This window comes from Pleuronectes platessa, chromosome 18 (assembly GCF_947347685.1).
Source record: "Pleuronectes platessa chromosome 18, fPlePla1.1, whole genome shotgun sequence".
NCBI classification, from domain to species: Eukaryota; Metazoa; Chordata; class Actinopteri; order Pleuronectiformes; family Pleuronectidae; genus Pleuronectes; species Pleuronectes platessa.
Window position 1 is genome coordinate 13,290,980 of NC_070643.1, and position 19,468 is coordinate 13,310,447.

A 19,468-nucleotide genomic window follows, 5' to 3' on the forward strand; every position below is an offset into this window, starting at 1 on the left:
CTCTGGCTGTGTCAGTCTGTTTGTCCTAATATATACACAACGGTGCAACATGCAACTTCACCACCAGATGGCAATAAATCCTACACACTGAACCTTTGAAGTGGTCCTCACAAAGATATAAGTACGCCCACGCACACGGAGGAAGTTAAAGGAGGGAGGGATCATCCGCAGCTGCAGAGAAGCTTTGTTGATGGAGCGCAGGTCTGGTCTAATCTCTGAAACCCTCCTGTTGAGTCTGCACAGGGAGTATTCCAAGGACACAATCAAACACAGCATGCAGTGATTGATTGTGACTCTTTGACTCTGTGAACGTGTGTTTGTGTTGTTCTCTGCTGCGGGAACTTCTGAGCATGGAGCCCATCGGCCTGAGCTGCCAGGTAAGAGACTCGCCTCGATGAAGGGTTCAGGGGAAGTTCTTGTGTATCGAGGAATGTGGGCTATGTGCACGGTGGCTGGTTTTTACACGTGGTTTGATGCTTTTAAATGCTTTTAAATAAACAAAACTGTGACGCCATTGTGTGTGTGTGTGTGTGTGTGTGTGTGTGTGTGTGTGTGTGTGTGTGTGTGTGTGTGTGTGTGTGTGTGTGTGTGTGTGTGTGAGAGAGATGGTAGGGGTCACCTCCAAATTTATTTTCAGATTTTTGAAAAATTGAAATAATCCACTTTTAACCGTGGCCACATGTAGCGCTTTGGAGAAGAACACACAGGGAGGCTGAAACATGCCTAATCAGAGCTCAGCTACATGCAATAGGCACAAAACTGAATGAATGAATCACAGTACAGACATGCAGCCATAAGAATAGGAAATAAGAAAGGCCTCAATGACGTACCCTTTGCACGTTAATGTTGCATCAGAAGTCTGATTTGAAGAAATTGAGAATTGAAGTCTGAATACAGCAAGAATTGAAGTCTGAATACTACGAGAATTGAATTGAAGTCAGAATATAATGAAAATTGAAATCTGAATACTACAAGAATTGAAGTCTGATTGGAAGTCAGAATGTTACAAGAATACAACTATAATTGAAGTCTGATAACTGTGAGAATTGTAGTCTGAATATTCTGGGAATTGAAGTGAAGTCAGACTGGTAGGAGAATTGAATTGAAGTCTGAATACCATGAGAATTGAAGTGAAGTCTGAATACTACGAGAATTGAAGTGAAGTCTGAATACTACGAGAATTGAAGTGAAGTCTGAATACTACGAGAATTGAAGTGAAGTATGAATACCACGAGAATTGAAGTGAAGTCTGAATACCACGAGAATTGAAGTGAAGTCTGAATACCACGAGAATTGAAGTGAAGTCTGAATACCACGAGAATTGAAGTGAAGTCTGAATACCACGAGAATTGAAGTGAAGTCTGAATACCACGAGAATTGAAGTGAAGTATGAATACCACGAGAATTGAAGTGAAGTATGAATACCAGGAGAATTGAACTGAAGAACGAATACCAGGAGAATTGAAGTGAAGTTTGAATACTACGAGAATTGAAGTGAAGTATGAATACCATGAGAATTGAAGTGAAGTCTAAATACTACCAGAATTGAAGTGAAGCCTGAATACCATGAGAATTGAAGTGAAGTCTGAATAATACGAGAATTGAAGTGAAGTATGAATACCATGAGAATTGAAGTGAAGTCTGAATACTACCAGAATTGAAGTGAAGCCTGAATACCATGAGAATTGAAGTGATGTCTGAATACTACGAGAATTGAAGTGAAGTCTGAATACCATGAGAATTGAAGTGAAGTCTGAATACCATGAGAATTTAAGGGAACTCTGAATACCATGAGAATTTAAGGGAAGTCTGAATACTATGAGAATTGAAGTGAAGTCTGAATACCATGAGAATTGAAGTAAAGTTTGAATACTACGAGAAGTGAAGTCAGACTATTGAGAGAAGTGAAGTCAGTTCTGAGATTGGTCAGTCGAAGTCAGTCTGTTCCAAGAAACCAAGTCTGATTTGAAGTCAGAACACTATGATAATTGAGGTCAGAATACAACGAGAATTGAAGTCTGAATACTACAAGAATTGCAGTGAAGTCAGATTACAATGAGAATTGAAGTGAAGTCAGACTTTTGGAGAATTGAAGTCTGAATACTACGAGAATTGAAGTGAGGTCTGAAAACTACGAGAAGTGAAGTCAGACTGTTAGAAGAATTGAAGTCAGACTGTTCCGAATATAGGTCAATCGAAATCAGATTGTTACGGGAATCGAAGTTTGAAAATTACAAATATTTAAGTCAGAATGTTTGGAGAATTCAAGTCAGTCATTGCAGTCCTAATACTACGAGAAATGAAGTCTGATTTTAAGTAGGAATGTTCCGAGAATCTGAACACAGTCTGAATACAGTGAGAATTGAAGTGAGGTCTGACAACTACGAGAATAAAGTCAGACTGTTAGGAGAATTGAGGTCTGATTTGAAGAATTGAAGTCTGAATTCAATGAGATTTGAAGTCTGAATACTACGAGAATCGAGGTCTGATTTTATGTAGGTGTTTAGCTGATCAGGTTAAAAAGTTGCGCAAAATAGAAACGTTCTTTCAAATGTAACCAAAGATCTGGGTCCATAGAGAACGGCATCTGGGTCCAGATCCGGGCTGCGGTCCGCCTATTGGTGACCTATGTTTTAGATGATCGTTGCCATTTGTTTTCCGCTTCAGCTTGCTCTTAAGGCCTCTGGATGCTTCTCCGAGTCCGTTACGGTCGGACGGATCGGACGGACACTTTTCATTTATAGTTCTCCGGTGCTGAAAACAATTCGACGCCAGGACAGTAGGTGGAGCAAAGGAAGACGAGCTTAGACAGGCCTACCTCATAAGTTCTCAGAAGAAGTCCACGTTGGTTATTTACCTTCTCCCGGCTTTTCTCACACAGTGTACGATGGCAACTCAATAAAATAAAGTGAAACCCAGCCGGTCAATTGCTTATGTTATCGTTTCTTAGCGCAGCGGTTCCCCGGTCTTGTTTCCGATCTGTGTTGCTAATTCCACGGCTTCAAGCTACACAGAAGCCGCTAGCTCCCCCCCCCCCCCCCCCCCCCAGCTTCCACACACAGTCAGCAGGGACTGTCGAGGGAATTTCACCCAGACATGTAACAATGCTGTAAGAACTCACTGAATCAAACACCACACATAAACAAGTACTTATTTTTTACTTGCAAGGGAAGTCCCCACCTCTGAGTAGGTCGCAGCTAACTTCAACGGAACTTCCCTAACACAGTGTATTTATTTAAATAGCTCAGTATTACAACACATCATAGGTGGAATTTTATAATCTCTCGACACTTCCTTTATCTTCGGGGTTTTGCCTCGTTTGGCACATAGTAAAAAAGACATTTATGGTTTCATAACCATAACAGACAGTTCCTTAAAAAACAACTTCAGGTGTGGCACAGTAGTGGTTAATCAAGCTAACTCTTGTGTAAGAATGTCGCCACACAGCTTATAGGCTTATTTCAGCATGTTCCGGACAATACTGAATAACAACTCCAACGCAGGGTCATATTCAGTTCATGATAACTTATTTACAATTATTCCAACAGGGACTCCCGATACTAACTACTACCAAGTGTTTTTGCCTTAACATGCCGGTGTTTGAGAAACAGTGTCATGATAGTCGTGGAATTAAAGTCGTGACAGAATGTTTTTGCACAGTTACCACCACAGTTAGCATGGTGGCTAGGACACTAGCGCTGGTATGAAAGTTCGTTATAACCGTATGTGACCGTACACACACGCCGTCAGGGCTCTAACCAGCCACCGTCAGCCGGACAACTCCGCTGGCTTAACACACTTGTCACATTAATCGTAGAATCGTAGTTGCGTTTGGGTTTATTGTGATATAGGAAATGAACCAGGAAGTTTGAGGTCCGGAAATGATGTTGTTAGCGGACTAATCACAGCCAATGGCTATCCGTAGGCTCTCTGCCATGCCGACGTGTAGTTAGAAAAATCTGAGCTGCACGAAGAGCTCTCCATGGAGCCCGGAGAGGGCATTCCACGCCGTAGAAGGTGGTCCTATCTGTCCGTGTCCGTCAAAACGGAGAAGCATACATAGGCCTTTAGGGTTTATCCATGCTATGATTAGACGCAGCCACTTTCCTTGCGACGCCCTGATCACGAGAATTGAAGTCTGATTTGAAGTCAGGATTTGGGCTGCACAATATGTCGAAAAAGCTATCGTCATTGCGATATCAACATGCACGATAGGCTTGTCCCTAGGGTTGTGTCGTATATTCGTTAGAGTAAAACATGTGGATATATGCTTACAAACACAAAGACATTCTCAGAGAGTCCACCAGATGTGTGTCTTATTTACTTTACCCTTTGGGGGACGACCTTTGACCTAGGGAACCATCTCTTACCAGTTAACAGATGGGCTCAGAAGGAATGTTCTTGACCAGTGTGCCTTCATGTTCGGACACAAAGATGTGCCCTTATTCAGTCAGAAATCCCATGTGGGATGCATTATACCTGAAGTCATGGGTGGAACCAAACTCCCTATATATGTGTGCTTTATTCCCCTGCAAGTCAGATTTCACCATTTGGCTGTGTGATGTCTCCGAGTCTCTAGAGCTCGTCCTGACCTGTAAGTTCTTGTAATAAACTTTGTTACACTGAAACTACTTGGTCCTCGGCGTCCTTCCTTCATCATCAACAACTTCAACAACACCCGGCTGCTTGTGTTTACTACAGTTGCAAATTTCCGGAAACTTTCCGGTAAATTTCCGGAAATTTTCCAGAAACTTTCCATGGGAATATTCAGCGCTGGAATTTTGAAAAAAAAATATATACGTAAATGAAACGCTCAGCAATAAAAACATAATTCAAAACTCTATTTTAAAGATGTTTGGAAGGCAGCACACGCTGCCGGTTGAATTTCAACCCTCCACTGTGCATTTCTCAATCACTTGTGCAGATAATTCCAAGCATCCTGCACACTACAGCAGGGCTATTGAGGCCTGCTGTAGTGTGCAGGACTAGTCAGGTAAGTTTCGATGATATTACTGGGGGAAATATATTAACATGCTGATTGAGGATTGTTCATCTGTCCATCTAGCCTCTTTCTATTCATTTATCCATCAATTGTAAAATATTTTATCTCATGTGGAGACATTTTACCCCAGCCAATGTAGAAGGAAAGGCTTTGTACATGTGCAAATACGATGCAAAGACCTATGTTAAGAATGACACAGATCCAGAAGCATATAGTCAAGTCAAGACAAATGTTTATATTTATGTCTGTATATGACAAGGTAAATACAGTTAGTATAAATTACCCACAAAATTTCCCGTTAATTCCCGTTAATTCTGCAACCCTACTTGTCCCCCAAGAGTACTTTGCTGTCTCCCTTCCTTTTCACCTTCTACATATCAGACTTCAGTACAATTCCCAGTGGTGACATTAACAAAACTTTTACGATGACAGTAAATCGTGGTTGCCTTTTCTTCTCTCTGTATTGCTGATGTACCTTTTTCCTTTTTTTAGGTGTGTCTCAGAAAGCACCCGAAGGTGTCAGCTTTCAAGAAACATGTACAAACAATAGAGCATCGAAAGGTGGGCTTTAAACTTAATGAACAGTGTACTCTGTGGTGGGAATCTGTATTTAATTCCCTGGTGGGGAAATTTACCATTAAACTGAGTGACCAATTCAATGATATCAAAGTATTTAATTAATGGATGAAAAGCAATATACAGAGAATATATTTGAACACAAAACAGGGAGAGAATTCTCAAAGCCACTGCAGACTCAAGAATCTGACAAATGGATCTTATGATGTGCTGGCTTTTATGCACAGGATCGAAGGCTCCACGTCATTCTTCGATATCAGCCAGACAGGACTTGTCCAGCGCTCAGCCATCAGCAGAGAATGGGTCAAATGTCCCCCCCCCCTCCTGAGTGAATAGACACTGGGCAGACAAACAAAGAGTCACAAGGACGTTTAGGTCCAAAGTAGAGGACATTTCCTGGGAATCAGGCAGATGCAAACATTAAGTAGAGGTTTATAATGATGTTTCAGGTCAATCCAACTGAACTTTGAGCATAGTTATGTAAGGACAGGGGGATCTGTAAATTTTTATAACAGGACAGTAAGATTCGATAAATTTCCATGGCGTAATCCATTAATTATTTTTTCACCAAACAAAAATAAAACGAGTATCATTCTTGTTTTACGGTTTCAGAGTAGTTGAAACCACTCAGTGACGGTTTCACAGTAGGTGAAACCGTCGGTGTGATTCATGCATGGATGGGATTCAGCGTTTCCATTTCAGTTCAACTTTGTGTCATTGGACCATGTGAACAGACGGGGAACATCCCAAATTCTACATTGAAAGGCTCCTGAGCAGTGTCATCCCAGGGGACCTTTTTGTGTGACAGTATGTTAAAGGCTACTGGGAAGTGTTTATCTGTCTCATGATCAGTTTTCAAATTGAGATTGGTGGGATTGCTGAAGTAAAAACTGATGACTTGGACTTAACTTAAAGCAGTTAAGTTACACATAGTAACCAGCTGAATACCTCCACCCTAACCTCTGCTTCCAAGCACGTAGGAGACATTACAGTTGCTTTCAGGTGACGTAAAAATACTAAATGCTCTCTCTGAACCAAGTGTGTGCTCGGTCTTTTCTGGACTACTATAGAAACATGGCAGTGAAACATAAGCATATGCTTTTAGACATGCACTGAAATCTGGAGAACCTCTGTACGTTATCCGGAGGGCCTGTATCTGAGAAATCACAGCCCCCCCCCCCCCCCCTCACTTGAATGCTCTGGAGATTTCTTAGTTGTTGTGATCATGTCTGAGTTGAGAATCTCCGGCCTGGTTGTTCATGTGGGAAAGGAAAACTCCAGTCTGAATGCAATTCAGTGGAAATTCTCTGGAGTTCATGTCTGAAAACCTTTCAATTGATTATAGACTACTACAAACATCATATTCCATGTATTCCTATAGATCCCCTACATCCTACACACTGCACATTTCACTGTAATCCTGTATCACATAATAAAATGAGAAGTTAAAGAATAACTTTTGCCACATTTGTCTTGGCAATAATGAAATGAAACTATCTTTGCATGTTTCCTCTCTTCTCTACCCACAGAAAATGGAGGAGTTATTCTCAAATGGTAATGCATACCTTTTTTAGTCCAGTACCTTTTGATGCATGTATTGTTTCGTTTGTTTCTTCCTAATGTCAAGTATATTAATCTTAATTTGCTCTGTTTTCCTCTTTCTAGATCAGCTCAGTGGTCATGGTAAGTCTGCTTTTTCTATTTACGCTTAGAAATTGCTTGAAAAGAGTGTTCCTCTTTTGATTCATTATGACCAAAATGCTCCGAGTCATTGAAGACCTTTGGTTGAAAATGAAAATTATTTCTGATCTATTTTCTTTAGATTTGGCAATGACTTTCTCTTGGCTTAAGACTCATTGTTCTCTCATCCTTAGTATGTCACATCTCAATCAGCCCCTTTTTATCTACCGGAAGTTTACCTTTCCTTCAAATTCATCCCTGTCTATAGTCAAGTCCCCATCCAAACATTGATCATATTTTGACCTAATTTTCACTTAATTGGCTACAGTTAGGGGGTTTAACCAAGTTTGTTGAAAACATACCAATACGTTTGTCTTACTCTTTGAACTGAGATGGTTCAGAGAGATAAAACATTCATTGACAAACATTAATTTAATTGACATACTGCCCATGTCCATTACAAGTTCAAGATTGAAGAACATTTTTCAGTTGGGGATGTGTAATAATAATTTTCTTCCTTTGTAATGTTTCCTCTACAGGCTTCTTTCCCAACATTGTTTTCATTAATCCAAATGTCAAATACGACAACAAAATACAAAGCATAGGTAAGTACATTAAATATTTGATTCAGTTTTATAAAAAAAATGTAATCCTTCCTGATCTTGGGAATAGTAGGTTGAAAAATTCAAGGTCTATACCAGCATTTCTTTGGAAAGGTCTGATCTTCAAGGCTGATGAACTTAATGTTCAACAAAGAGCTTGTAAGCATTGTAAGCATTGTGTTTGAAATAATAACACTCCTTTTAATTTAACTTTTTTCCAGGCTTGTGTCTCCTGACTCTGGTTTACAGTTCAGCGACTCGGACCTACTTTTATCTGTGCCATGTCTGTGAGGAGAAGCGTCCGTCAGAAAATATTTTACACCACCTTTCATCTCATGACCATTGTAGTAACTACATTGTAAGCACTGCACAAATTGTAATCAATTCTACACATTAACAAGTGTTTTGAATTTGGATGCACAGTTTATTCTTTTATTTTTTATTTAAGAGCTACATAGTCCCCAATCTACTGAGTTTCTCCTGGATGCCCAGCTCGGACGTGAGAGTTTTTCTGAGGCCTGAGATCACGAAGGAAGTCAAGGAAACACGAAACACCCTACAGGTATCGGACAAGCGTTCATATAAGTTGTTTAGGCACAAGACAGCTTCGTACATAAAAATGGAAACCCCTCCATCGAACTGGTCAAAGAGCATTCTCAGAGGGAGAGAACTTACGAATAACATTTGGATCAACAACCAGGAAATCCGAGAGTCTGGAAACGAGGGGCCCCCAGCTTTAAACGTGTCACCTTGCCCCACACCCATGTCAAAGCATCGATTATCTACGCCAGCAGAAAACACCACAATATCTAGCCAAACATTCATCAATTCTAGCTAAAAGAACGCGCGACTTCCAGCAAACAGGAGTCAGCATTGGTAACTACAAGTGTTTGTCTATTAGATTAGATTAGATTAGATTTCTTTATTTATCCACACAATGGGGAAATTCACTTGTTACAGCAATAATAGAAAAACAGAATTAAAGTAACAGTGCCGAAGCACAATTAAAAAAAGATCACAATATGTACACTACTAAAACTTCACATAATAAGAGTACAGAAACAAACAACCTGCAAAACAGACACTGTGCAAAAGCAGGTGCTGGGGATAAAGTGGAATGATGTTAAGTGTTATTGTAATGAAAACAAAAATATGCAACAGTAGTGACCATGATACAGAAAATAATTAAAAATAATTAAAAAGTAAGTGACCATAATATAAATAATACTACAAGATAGCATACTGGAAATATAAATATTGCAATGTAACCATTTTAAGTGACCATGATATAAATATAGATGTTAAGTGTTGAATATTATTGTGCATGGTAGTGAACTGAGTAAAACAAAAAAATACAAACATAAATAAGAAAAATAAAAATACAAATACAGCTATGGTGAGAGGTTTAGTGGAGATAGAGATAATAGACAGGGACTACAACATTATCAGGTGGTGCTGGTGTTGTAGAGCCTGACTGCAGCCGGGATGAAGGACCTGCGGAACCTCTCCTTCTTACACCGTGGGTGTAACAGTCTGCTGCTGAAGGAGCTGCTCAGGGACCCCACAATGTGATGTAGGGGGTGAGAGGTGTTGCCCATGATGGACGCCAGCTTGGCTAACATCCTTCTGTCCCCCACTTCCTCAATGGAGTCCAGAGGACAGTCCAGGACAGAGCTCGCTCTTCTTATCAGTCTGTTGAGCCTGCTCCTGGCCCTGTCCGTGCTACCCCCCCTCCAGCATACCACAGCGTAGAAGATGGCTGAGGCCACCACAGAGTCATAAAAAGTCCTGAGGAGAGCCCTGCACACTCCGGAGGACCTCAGCCTCCTCAGCAGATGGAGGCGGCTCTGGCCCTTCTTATAGAGGGCATGTGTGTTGTCAGACCAGTCCAGTTTGTTGTTGAGGTGAACACCCAGGAATTTGTAGTTCTCCACCACCTCTATGTCCAATCCCTGGATGTTCACTGGTGTTAAGTTGGATGCTTTTTTCCGGAAGTTCACGATCATCTCCTTCGTCTTGCTGGTGTTCAGCTGAAGCTGGTTCAGCTCACTCCAGCTGACGAAGTCTGTGATGACCGCCCTGTACTCCAGGTCATTCCCCTCAGGAACACATCCAACGATGGCTGTGTCATCAGAGAACTTCTGGATGTGGCAGTGTGTGGTGTTGTGGGTGAAGTCGGAGGTGTAGAGGGTGAAGAGGAAAGGGGAGAGCACCGTACCCTGAGGGGCACCTGTGCTGCAGAGCACCACGTCAGACACACAGTGATGGAGCCTCACATACTGTGGTCTCTTGGTGAGGTAGTCCGTTGTCCATGCAGCCAGGTGTTGGTCCACTCCCACGTTCTCCATCTTCACTTTGAGCAGTGAAGGCTGGATGGAGTTGAATGCACTTGAGAAGTAAAAAAACATGACCCTCACAGTGTTCCTGCTGTCCTCCAGGTGTAGCAGGGATCTGTGCAGCACTTAGGTAACTGAGTCGTCCACCCCAATCCCAGGCTGGTAAGCAAACTGCAGGGGGTCCAGCTGTGTGCCCACCAGCAGTCGTAGGTGTCTCAGGATAATCCTCTCCATCGTCTTCATCAGGTGAGAAGTCAAGGCAACTGGCCTGAAGTGGTTCGGCTCCTTGGGGCGCGGCGTCTTCGGCACCGGAACCACACAGGAGGTCTTCCACAGGGCTGGGACTTTCTCCAGGCTCAGGCTTAGATTGAACAAAAACCTGATCACACCACAGAGCTGGTCAGCACAGTCCTTGAGCAGTCTTGGGCTGATACCATCCGGGCCCGGGGCCTTCCTTGCCTTGGTCTTCTTGAGTTGGCTTCTCACCTGATCATCAGTTATAGAGAGGGGGGTGGAGGATGACTGGGGTGGGGGTGTGGGGGTGAGGAGTGGTGAGAGTCTCAAGGGGGAATGATGATCTGGAGATGGGGTGGGGGTGGGCTGGTGGGGGTCAGGTGTCGAAGGTGGCAGGCTGAGGAGGGGAGGGGGAGGGGGGCTGGCCAGGAGAGGTGTGAAGAGGGGGCAGGGGGGGGGGGGGAATCAAATCTATTGAAGAACAGAAACAGTTCATCTGCCCAGTCCTTGTCCCTGCTGGGTTGTTGTCTTCCCACACCTTTTCCGTGGCCTGCGATGGTCTGCAGCCCTCTCCAGACGTCCCTGGCGTTGTTCTGCTCCAGCCGCTTCTCCAGTTTCTTCCTGTAGCTGTCCTTCCCCTTCCTGATCATCAGCCGGAGTTCCTTCTGGACTCTGCGCAGCTCCTCTTTGTCCCCCGAACTGAAGACCCTCTTCTTCTCGTTCAGCAGGGTCTTTATCTCGGGGGTCACCCAGGGTTTGTTGTTGGGAAAACACCGTACCAGCTTGGAGGGCACAGTGTTCTCCTCGCAGAAGTTAATATAATCTGTGATACAGTGGGTCATGCTGTCAATATCAGTGCCGTGGGGGCTGCAGAGTGCATCCCAGTCTGTAGTCTCGAAGCAGTCTCTGAGCCTAGCACTGGTCTCCTCAGACCACTCCTTAACAAGCCTCTTCACAGGTCGTTGTTCATTCACCACAGGGGTGTAGTCCGTGACGAGGTGAACGAGGTTGTGATCCGAGCGACCAAGCGGGGGGAGGGGGGATGAGGTGTATGCATCCTTGATGTTTGCATACAGTAGGTCCAGAGTTTTATTTTCTCTAGTGTGGCAGTTCACGTACTGGGTGAAGGTGGGAAGAGCAGAGGACAGAGGGGCATGGTTGAAGTCACCGGAGATGAGGAGGAGGGCTTGGGGGTGCTGGCTTTGAAGATGCGAGATGACTGTGTGGATCCGATCTGAAGCTACAGCAGCGACCGCCGAGGGGGGGGATGTACACAGTCACAACAATAACATGTGAAAACTCCCTCGGGAGATAGTATGGCCGCATGCTGACCGCTAACAGCTCCAAATCTCTGGTGCAGAGTATCTCCTTCACGCTGATGTGTCCTGGGTGGCACCATCTATCGTTAACCAACACAGCGATCCCCCCTCCTTTCTTCTTACCGCACTCCGTTGCTTTTCGGTCCGCTCGTACGAGTTGGAAGCCGTCCAGATTTACGTGTGAGTCCGGAGACAGTTTAGTCAGCCACGTCTCTGTGAAGCACATGAGGCTGCATTCCCTGTATTCCCTCTGCAGTCGGGTCAGCGCCGTCAACTCTTCCATCTTGTTTGGTAGAGATCTTACATTCCCCATGATGACAGACGGTAAACATGGTTTAAACCGTCTTTTCCGCTCCCTGCGCTTCACTCCCGCTCTGCATCCTCTTCTCCTCCTCCGTAACTCCTCGAGGATCTCCGGCCGCTCCGCGCAGAGAAGGGGTGTGTGGCGCAGGCCCAACAGCTGATCACGGGTGTAAACAATGGAGCCGTGGTTGAATGGGTTCCCCACAGCCACACCAAAAAGTGCCGAAAACAGCAAGGAGCAAACTACGAATGTTAAAATGTGAACATCCATAACTGCGCACTTGCTTAAAGTGTCAATGTGGTAAAAAAACAACAAGAAAAATACACTAAAAAACACTATTTACACACTAAAAAGAGGTACGAAAAGTGAGAGCTGCTGTAACAGGCTGCCACTCACGCAGCGCCATCTTTCTTTTTGACAAATATGGATACAGATGCTGTAATAAACCAGATTCCCCTTGCATTGAGATTCTGCCTCCGGTTATTTCTTCACAAAGAAATTTTTATAAAGCTCTTCATCGGATAAGATCAATGTGCAGAGATATGTTTTCTGGCTAAGAACTGGACATATTTAGTGGTATTCTGTAGTAGTCCCATATATATAAATGCTTTTGTGAGCTCTATATTCACCAGCCACCTGTAAATACAAACTGACCAGTGAGACCATGACAGTCTCCTGACATGAACAATTAAATCATCTTCCATGGGTGTTACATGTCAGTGATGATGTATGGCAAGCATATGGACATGACTAAGAACAGAAAGTAATCATATATACTCAAAGCTGAATGTCAGTAACATCCGGTGAAAGAGCTGAACATTTCTCTCAAGAGATGGTGGTGACCCAAAAGCGAGCTAAAAGGGGGAGAAAATTGGAATCACCACTCCAAATGAGTGCTGATGTTCCTCTGTTACTGCTGGAGGTCGGAAACTGTTTGCAGAGATATTAAGTTATTAGGTGATAACATGTCAGTGTCACTTGTCACCTCTTTAGGTTTAGATGAAGTGATGAGGAAGAGTGCCTACAACGGAAACTCGTGCAGGGGGATTTCCAGTTTCTCATTTCCTCTCTCAAGCTGAACTGTTCTGAGCTGGTTAAGACAACAGCCTTAGTTCTCCTACAAAGGATGCTTGCACTAACTCTTTTTTTTTAAAGATGCATATTCACTGCATTATCTCTTTCTCTGCAGGTTCTGGATTTGCCTGCAGATCTAATGAAAACGATTGACAAGGGCACCTACTCTGAAGGTTTATGATTCAAAGATTTCCCTTTGGAGTATTTGTTTGAAATCTTTATTTAATTGCATATAAATGAAAAGTATTTTCTTCATTTCTCCAGTGATGCACACTCTCATAGAAAATGACAAGCTTCTCAAGCTGCTTGAAGGTGTGTGCACTCTAATTTTTCTGCATTTTTGTAATCTTGAAATCTAGAATTAGGAAAAGAGATGAAAGTTCCTAGAAATAATGTAAATGTCTGCATTGTAATTTGATGAAATCTGGAAAAACCTCTGTAGTAGAAAATTTAACTAAGAATGGTTCACAAACTATTTTGTATTTAGATAGTAAGCGTTTGAAGTCTGTCAAGAGACTTTTATGACTTGAGCTGTTTTATGGTCGGAACTGTTTGTGATGTGAATACAGTGAGGCCATTTGTGACTTAATTACCCATCAAACACATGTGAATCAGCTGTTGTGTTTAGATTCCTCTCCTTCCCCCACCTATGGATCCTTCCTGGATTGGTTCAGAAGGACAGCCCTAATTCCTTCTATATAAGATCTGTGTTTTTGACTGTTCTGCATCATCACTGTGAGATCCTTGTGACTGCCTGTGTTGATCCTTTCTGCAGAAAGCCCCTTATTAAATACTTGTAGATAATGTTGCGGGTGGAAATCAAAGGAGAGGAGTCGTCGTTCTCAAGTTGAAATTAAGCAAGTTTATTCAGAGGTCACAGGTCAGGAAAACGCGGTGTCCAGCAATTGAACATGCATGGGTCTCTAGTTCTACGCAGGAGACTGCACAGGAAAAGAGGCGCTTAAACAGAGTGCGCACATAGGTTATATATTGTTATATTGGGCGTGACAGGGGTTCTTCTTGGATTGGTCAAACTAGATGGAGGCCACTGCATCTAGACGGGACAGTGCCTCATCCTCTTGGAATGTCGCGTGATGAAGACGTCGTACGTGCAATCCGTTGTCTTGGTTACCAGAGGTGATAATGTTCCTTTCTCAGAGCAGCTGCCTGAGTGTGTTGTGGGGGAGAGATTGTAGGCCAAGGTCTACTCATTATCTGTGTGTGTAGTGAAGCAGGGAGCTGGGATGTGTGATATAAAGTGTTGATTGTGCATCAACAGAATGGAATAAAAAGGTATAAGGATATCAATATGTGTATGTGGTATGTATTTGGTGTATGTCAATATGTGTATGTGTTATGTATTTGGTGTATGTCAATAATAACTTTGTTGTTTCCAGCCTCTTGTATCTCCAGATTTCTATCACACCTCATAACTCTTCCAAATGATAAATGTGCATCCAAGGCCCTTTTATTGTCCTTATTCTTTTTTTCCCTGCTGTTTTTTTCCATCTAGTTGTCAAGCCAAAGCGTACCATGATCCAAGAATACCAAAGAGACGGCAACCGAAAACATCCACTTCTTGGTCAGTAAATGTGCTGCTGAAGAAATCAACCAATGTTTCAAAGTTTGCTGTAGTGTTGTGAGTTTAATGGTTATTTCGGAATCTGAGGCAGCAGAGTGACCCAGAGAGAAGGACAGGAGGATGGCTACAAGTGAGGAGAGGGGGGTAATTGGCATGCATGCTAATGTGGCCGCTATCACAGGGTATGAGCAATGTGTTTTACATTCACAGAGCTGTAAGATAAGAGAACATCTAAAGCCCTCCAGGGTAAGAGGCATTGTAAGGTGTAAATAGATCATTATCAAAAAGGGGGAAGGAAGAAATGGGCAGTATATTCACACAGGTACATGAAAACAGGAGGGGGTAAAGTCTTCAACACCAATCTTGATGTAACAAAAATATGGTATCAGACAAGATGGGGCCACTAAACCAAAATGTATTTTCTTCCTCAGGCACTATAACTTAAATTCTCCCCCAAGAAAAAATGTTGGATTTAATGAATTGCATCGACTGAATTCATGTAGATCTTGGCATTGAAATTTAAAAATTGATCTTGTGTTCGAGAAGGCTTGTGACCACTGATGTAGTCGAATGTGCCTCGTCACTATAGTGATAATCTCATAACACCTAATTTGACAAAATGTATTGAAATATGGCCAAGCGGTTCTCCGTCAGTTTCTCTTTTAAACAAAACATTTTATTCTCCTTTTCTTGTTTATGCTCTTCTAGGCATGCAGCACATTGTTGAATGCATTTGTGCTGGAGCGTACGAGAAGAGATATTACCTCTGCACCCTCTGCAAACTAACCATGGGCATCCGCGCGATCATCAGACATGTCCTGAGCTTTGACCACATCTTCTCTTACTTTGTAAGTAGCCATGATGATAAGAAAATGTTCATTAAACTAATCACATTCATGAAAAAAGGTCTATTTAAGCAACAATAATGCACCTGTGTTGCTAGACGATGGATTTACTGCACGGTCAAAAAAAAATATCATAAGACTAAATCAGCGCAATATAGATAAAGTTAAACCCTACAGTTAGAGGAAGTTGTTGTAGAAAATTCTGTATACACTTATTCTTTGCAAGCTTATATACTTACACTATGTGTCTGTGCACAGGGAGCATCAGACCTGTAGGCGATCCAAGTCGAGCGGTTGTAGCGGCCGGCTAATGAGGATATAAATGTCTATGTGATATACTGAGGAGATAAAAAAGGATCACATGTTTAAGCATGCAGCCCTTGTCTTCAGATTCTCAGAAATTCCTCCATGAGTCTCTTGTTAGTTCTCTCCCCCGAAGGAATGATCTCTGACCTGTTAATGGATGAGTGTAGAACATGAGACCTCATCTTAAGGCATGATCCTTACTGATTTATGAATTCATCATTTCATTTACATATTATACGCTCAGACACATGCAGTCATTTCCTTCTAAACCACGGGATGTGGGACGTTTTTTTGCCTCGGATCATTGGCGCAGGCCAGTGGATCTTTTTCTGCCGAGTACCTCCTAACCATCGCAAAGCACTTTTGGTTGAAAAAAAGATGTAATCACAGTGCTGTGCCGTTAGTGTCTGATTTATTAAACTTTTTAACTAGACACTTTCCAATAACAACTTCATCAAAGTGCATAACAATGCTCATTTGTAGTGGTCTCTCTTGAACAATTTGGAAATAAAAAGATATAAAAATAACTAAAGACGTGTTTTTAATGTCTGACTAATAAAGTCCAGTACTGTACATATTTAATCTGTGCAGAAAGCGTGGCACCCCTCTACTTTGATGGCAAAGGAAGGCTACAGATACTGCAAGGCCTTCACCTGCACAATGCTTAATTTTGCAAAGCAGACAGAAGAAATCCATGGAGCTGCAAACACTGATATGAAGGTAATAAAGTTCACAAAGTCCTTTTGGTGTGTGTAAGTAGTAGATGCAGTTGTTGAAGCCGTTTTCGGACATTTTCACACAGCAGGAGATTCTCCGCTCAGAAATCTCTGGAGCGTTCAGGTAAGGGGGGGTGCAGAGGCTGGACGTAACATATTAAATCCACTGCAGAGATCATGTGACTCGCTCGCGGTGCATCCTCCAGGGGATCTCCTGCTGTGTTCTCATATGGACTCATTCTGACATTCTGCAGAGGTTTTCTCCTCAGTCCATCAGGAGTTTAGTGCATGTCTTAAAGCAGCTTTAGTTTCTCCTAATTGATGCTTTTGTTTTTATTAATGTGAAGCTATATGATTTTCTGTTGCAGCAAGTGAACCTGGAACCTGCTGAATTTACCTCAGTGAATTTCAAGTCATATTCAGAAGGTGGATACACCCTCGCCTCCTTGCTATTGATATGTTGTATTTCTCTGAATGGACAGAATCTTTAGTCGATGATGTTTACTAACTAAGCCTGTGTTGGCCTTTAGCTTTGAAGAAACTGGAATCCATCACGAAGGGAAGAGAAGGCGGCAGCTTGGTTGCAACCATCCACCCAGGGAAGAAGCTAAGTATGTTTTATCACAGTGTAAAGGCAGTTTATCCAGTGGACCCAACTGAACTGTTTATCTTAAACATTGTCTGGACTGGTTATGAGCATGTCAAAAATTTGCTTTAGCTTATTCCAAGTATTATTGTTGTAATCTTGTTTCTAATGGAGGATATCTCTGGTCCCTCAGTCTGCATCAATGATAGATGCTTTATTGTATATTAAAAATAACCAGTGGTGCAAAATCAGCTCTATAAGCGTGTCCATTGTTTCAGAAGGTTTTACAGGACACAATGTATTCAATTTTTTCCTTTTTAAACTTCTGTTGAAAATATTTTACATGCAACAGAATTAAAGAACAAATCAATTTTTTCTTTTCTTTGTAGCATTTTGGACAAAGCACGCCAGTGTGACGGCCAGTGTGCCGGCCAGTGTGCCAATCAAGGGGCCAGTCAGGCAGCCGGTGGTGCAGCCAGTCATGCAGCCAGTCATGCAGCCGGTCATGCAGCCGGTCATGCAGCCGGTCAAGCAGCCGGTCAAGCAGCCGGTCAAGCAGCCGGTCAAGCAGCCGGTCAAGCAGCCGGTCAAGCAGCCGGTCATGCAGCCGGTCATGCAGCCGGTCATGCAGACGGTCAAGGAGACGGTCAAGCAGCCAGTCATGCAGCCAGTCAAGCAGCCAGTCATGCAGCCAGTCATGCAGCCAGTCATGCAGCCAGTCATGCAGCCAGTCATGCAGCCAGTCATGCAGCCAGTCAAGCAGCCAGTCAAGCAGCCAGTCATGCAGCCAGTCATGCAGCCAGTCATGCAGCCAGTCATGCAGCCAGTCATGCAGCCAGTCATGCAGCCAGTCATGCAGCCAGTCATGCAGCCAGTCATGCAGCCAGTCATGCAGCCAGTCAAGCAGCCAGTCAAGCAGCCAGTCAAGCAGCCAGTTATGCAGCCAGTCATGCAGCCAGTAAAGCAGCCAGTCAAGCAGCCAGTCATGCAGCCAGTCATGCAGCCAGTCATGCAGCCGGTCAAGGAGCCAGTCATGCAGCCAGTCATGCAGCCAGTCAAGCAGCCAGTCAAGCAGCCAGTCATGCAGCCAGTCATGCAGCCAGTCATGCAGCCAGTCATGCAGCCAGTCATGCAGCCAGTCATGCAGCCAGTCAAGCAGCCAGTCAAGCAGCCAGTCAAGCAGCCAGTCATGCAGCCAGTAAAGCAGCCAGTCAAGCAGCCAGTCATGCAGCCAGTCATGCAGCCAGTCATGCAGCCGGTCAAGGAGCCAGTCATGCAGCCAGTCATGCAGCCAGTCATGCAGCCAGTCATGCAGCCAGTGAAGCAGCCAGCCATGCAGCCAGCCAAGGAGCCGGTCATGCTACCGGTCAAGCAGACGGTCAAGGAGCTAGTCAAGGAGCCAGTCAAGGAGCCAGTCAAGCAGCCAGTCATGCAGCCAGTCATGCAGCCAGTCATGCAGCCAGTCATGCAGCCAGTCATGCAGCCAGTCACGCAGCCAGTGAAGCAGCCAGCCATGCAGCCAGCCAAGGAGCCGGTCATGCTACCGGTCATGCTACCGGTCAAGCAGACGGTCAAGGAGCTAGTCAAGGAGCCAGTCAAGGAGCCAGTCAAGCAACCAGTCAAGCAACCAGTCATGCAGCCAGTCATGCAGCCAGTCATGCAGCCAGTCATGCAGCCAGTCATGCTACTGGTCATGCTCCCGGTCAAGCAGACGGTCAAGGAGCCAGTCAAGCAGCCAGTCAAGCAGCCAGTCATGCAGCCAGTCATGCAGCCAGTCAAGCAGCCATTCAAGCAGCCAGTGAAGCAACCAGTCATACAGCCAGTAAAGCAGCCACTCATGCAGCCAGTCAAGGAGCCAGTCATGCAGCCAGTCATGCAGCCAGTCATGCAGCCAGTCATGCAGCCAGTCATGCAGCCAGTCAAGCAGCCAGTCAAGCAGCCAGTCATGCAGCCAGTCATGCAGCCAGTCATGCAGCCAGTCAAGCAGCCATTCAAGCAGCCAGTGAAGCAACCAGTCATACAGCCAGTAAAGCAGCCACTCATGCAGCCAGTCAAGGAGCCGGTCATGCTACCGGTCATGCTCCCGGTCAAGCAGACGGTCAAGGAGCCAGTCAAGCAGCCAGTCAAGCAGCCAGTCATGCAGCCAGTCATGCAGCCAGTCATGCAGCCAGTCAAGCAGCCAGTCAAGCAGCCAGTCAAGCAGCCAGTCAAGCAGCCAGTCATGCAGCCAGTCAAGCAGCCAGTCAAGCAGCCAGTCAAGGAGCTAGTAAAGGAGCCATTCAAGCAGCCAGTGAAGCAACCAGTCA

General features: G+C 44.0%; 1 protein-coding gene across 1 annotated transcript; it reads left to right on the plus strand.

The window, feature by feature from the left end:
• The first annotated feature begins 133 nt into the window (after positions 1 to 133).
• LOC128462169 (uncharacterized) lies at positions 134 to 18,964 on the plus strand. The gene is made up of 16 exons (XM_053447467.1): positions 134 to 377; positions 5,495 to 5,563; positions 7,108 to 7,132; positions 7,244 to 7,261; positions 7,798 to 7,863; positions 8,082 to 8,218; positions 8,309 to 8,422; positions 13,243 to 13,300; positions 13,392 to 13,439; positions 14,641 to 14,709; positions 15,418 to 15,557; positions 16,452 to 16,580; positions 16,945 to 17,002; positions 17,107 to 17,187; positions 17,552 to 17,828; positions 18,874 to 18,964. The coding sequence occupies exons 1-16, from the start codon at positions 351 to 353 to the stop codon at positions 18,962 to 18,964; spliced, it is 1,407 nt and encodes a 468-aa protein (XP_053303442.1). The 5' UTR covers positions 134 to 350.
• Positions 18,965 to 19,468: the final 504 nt, after the last annotated feature.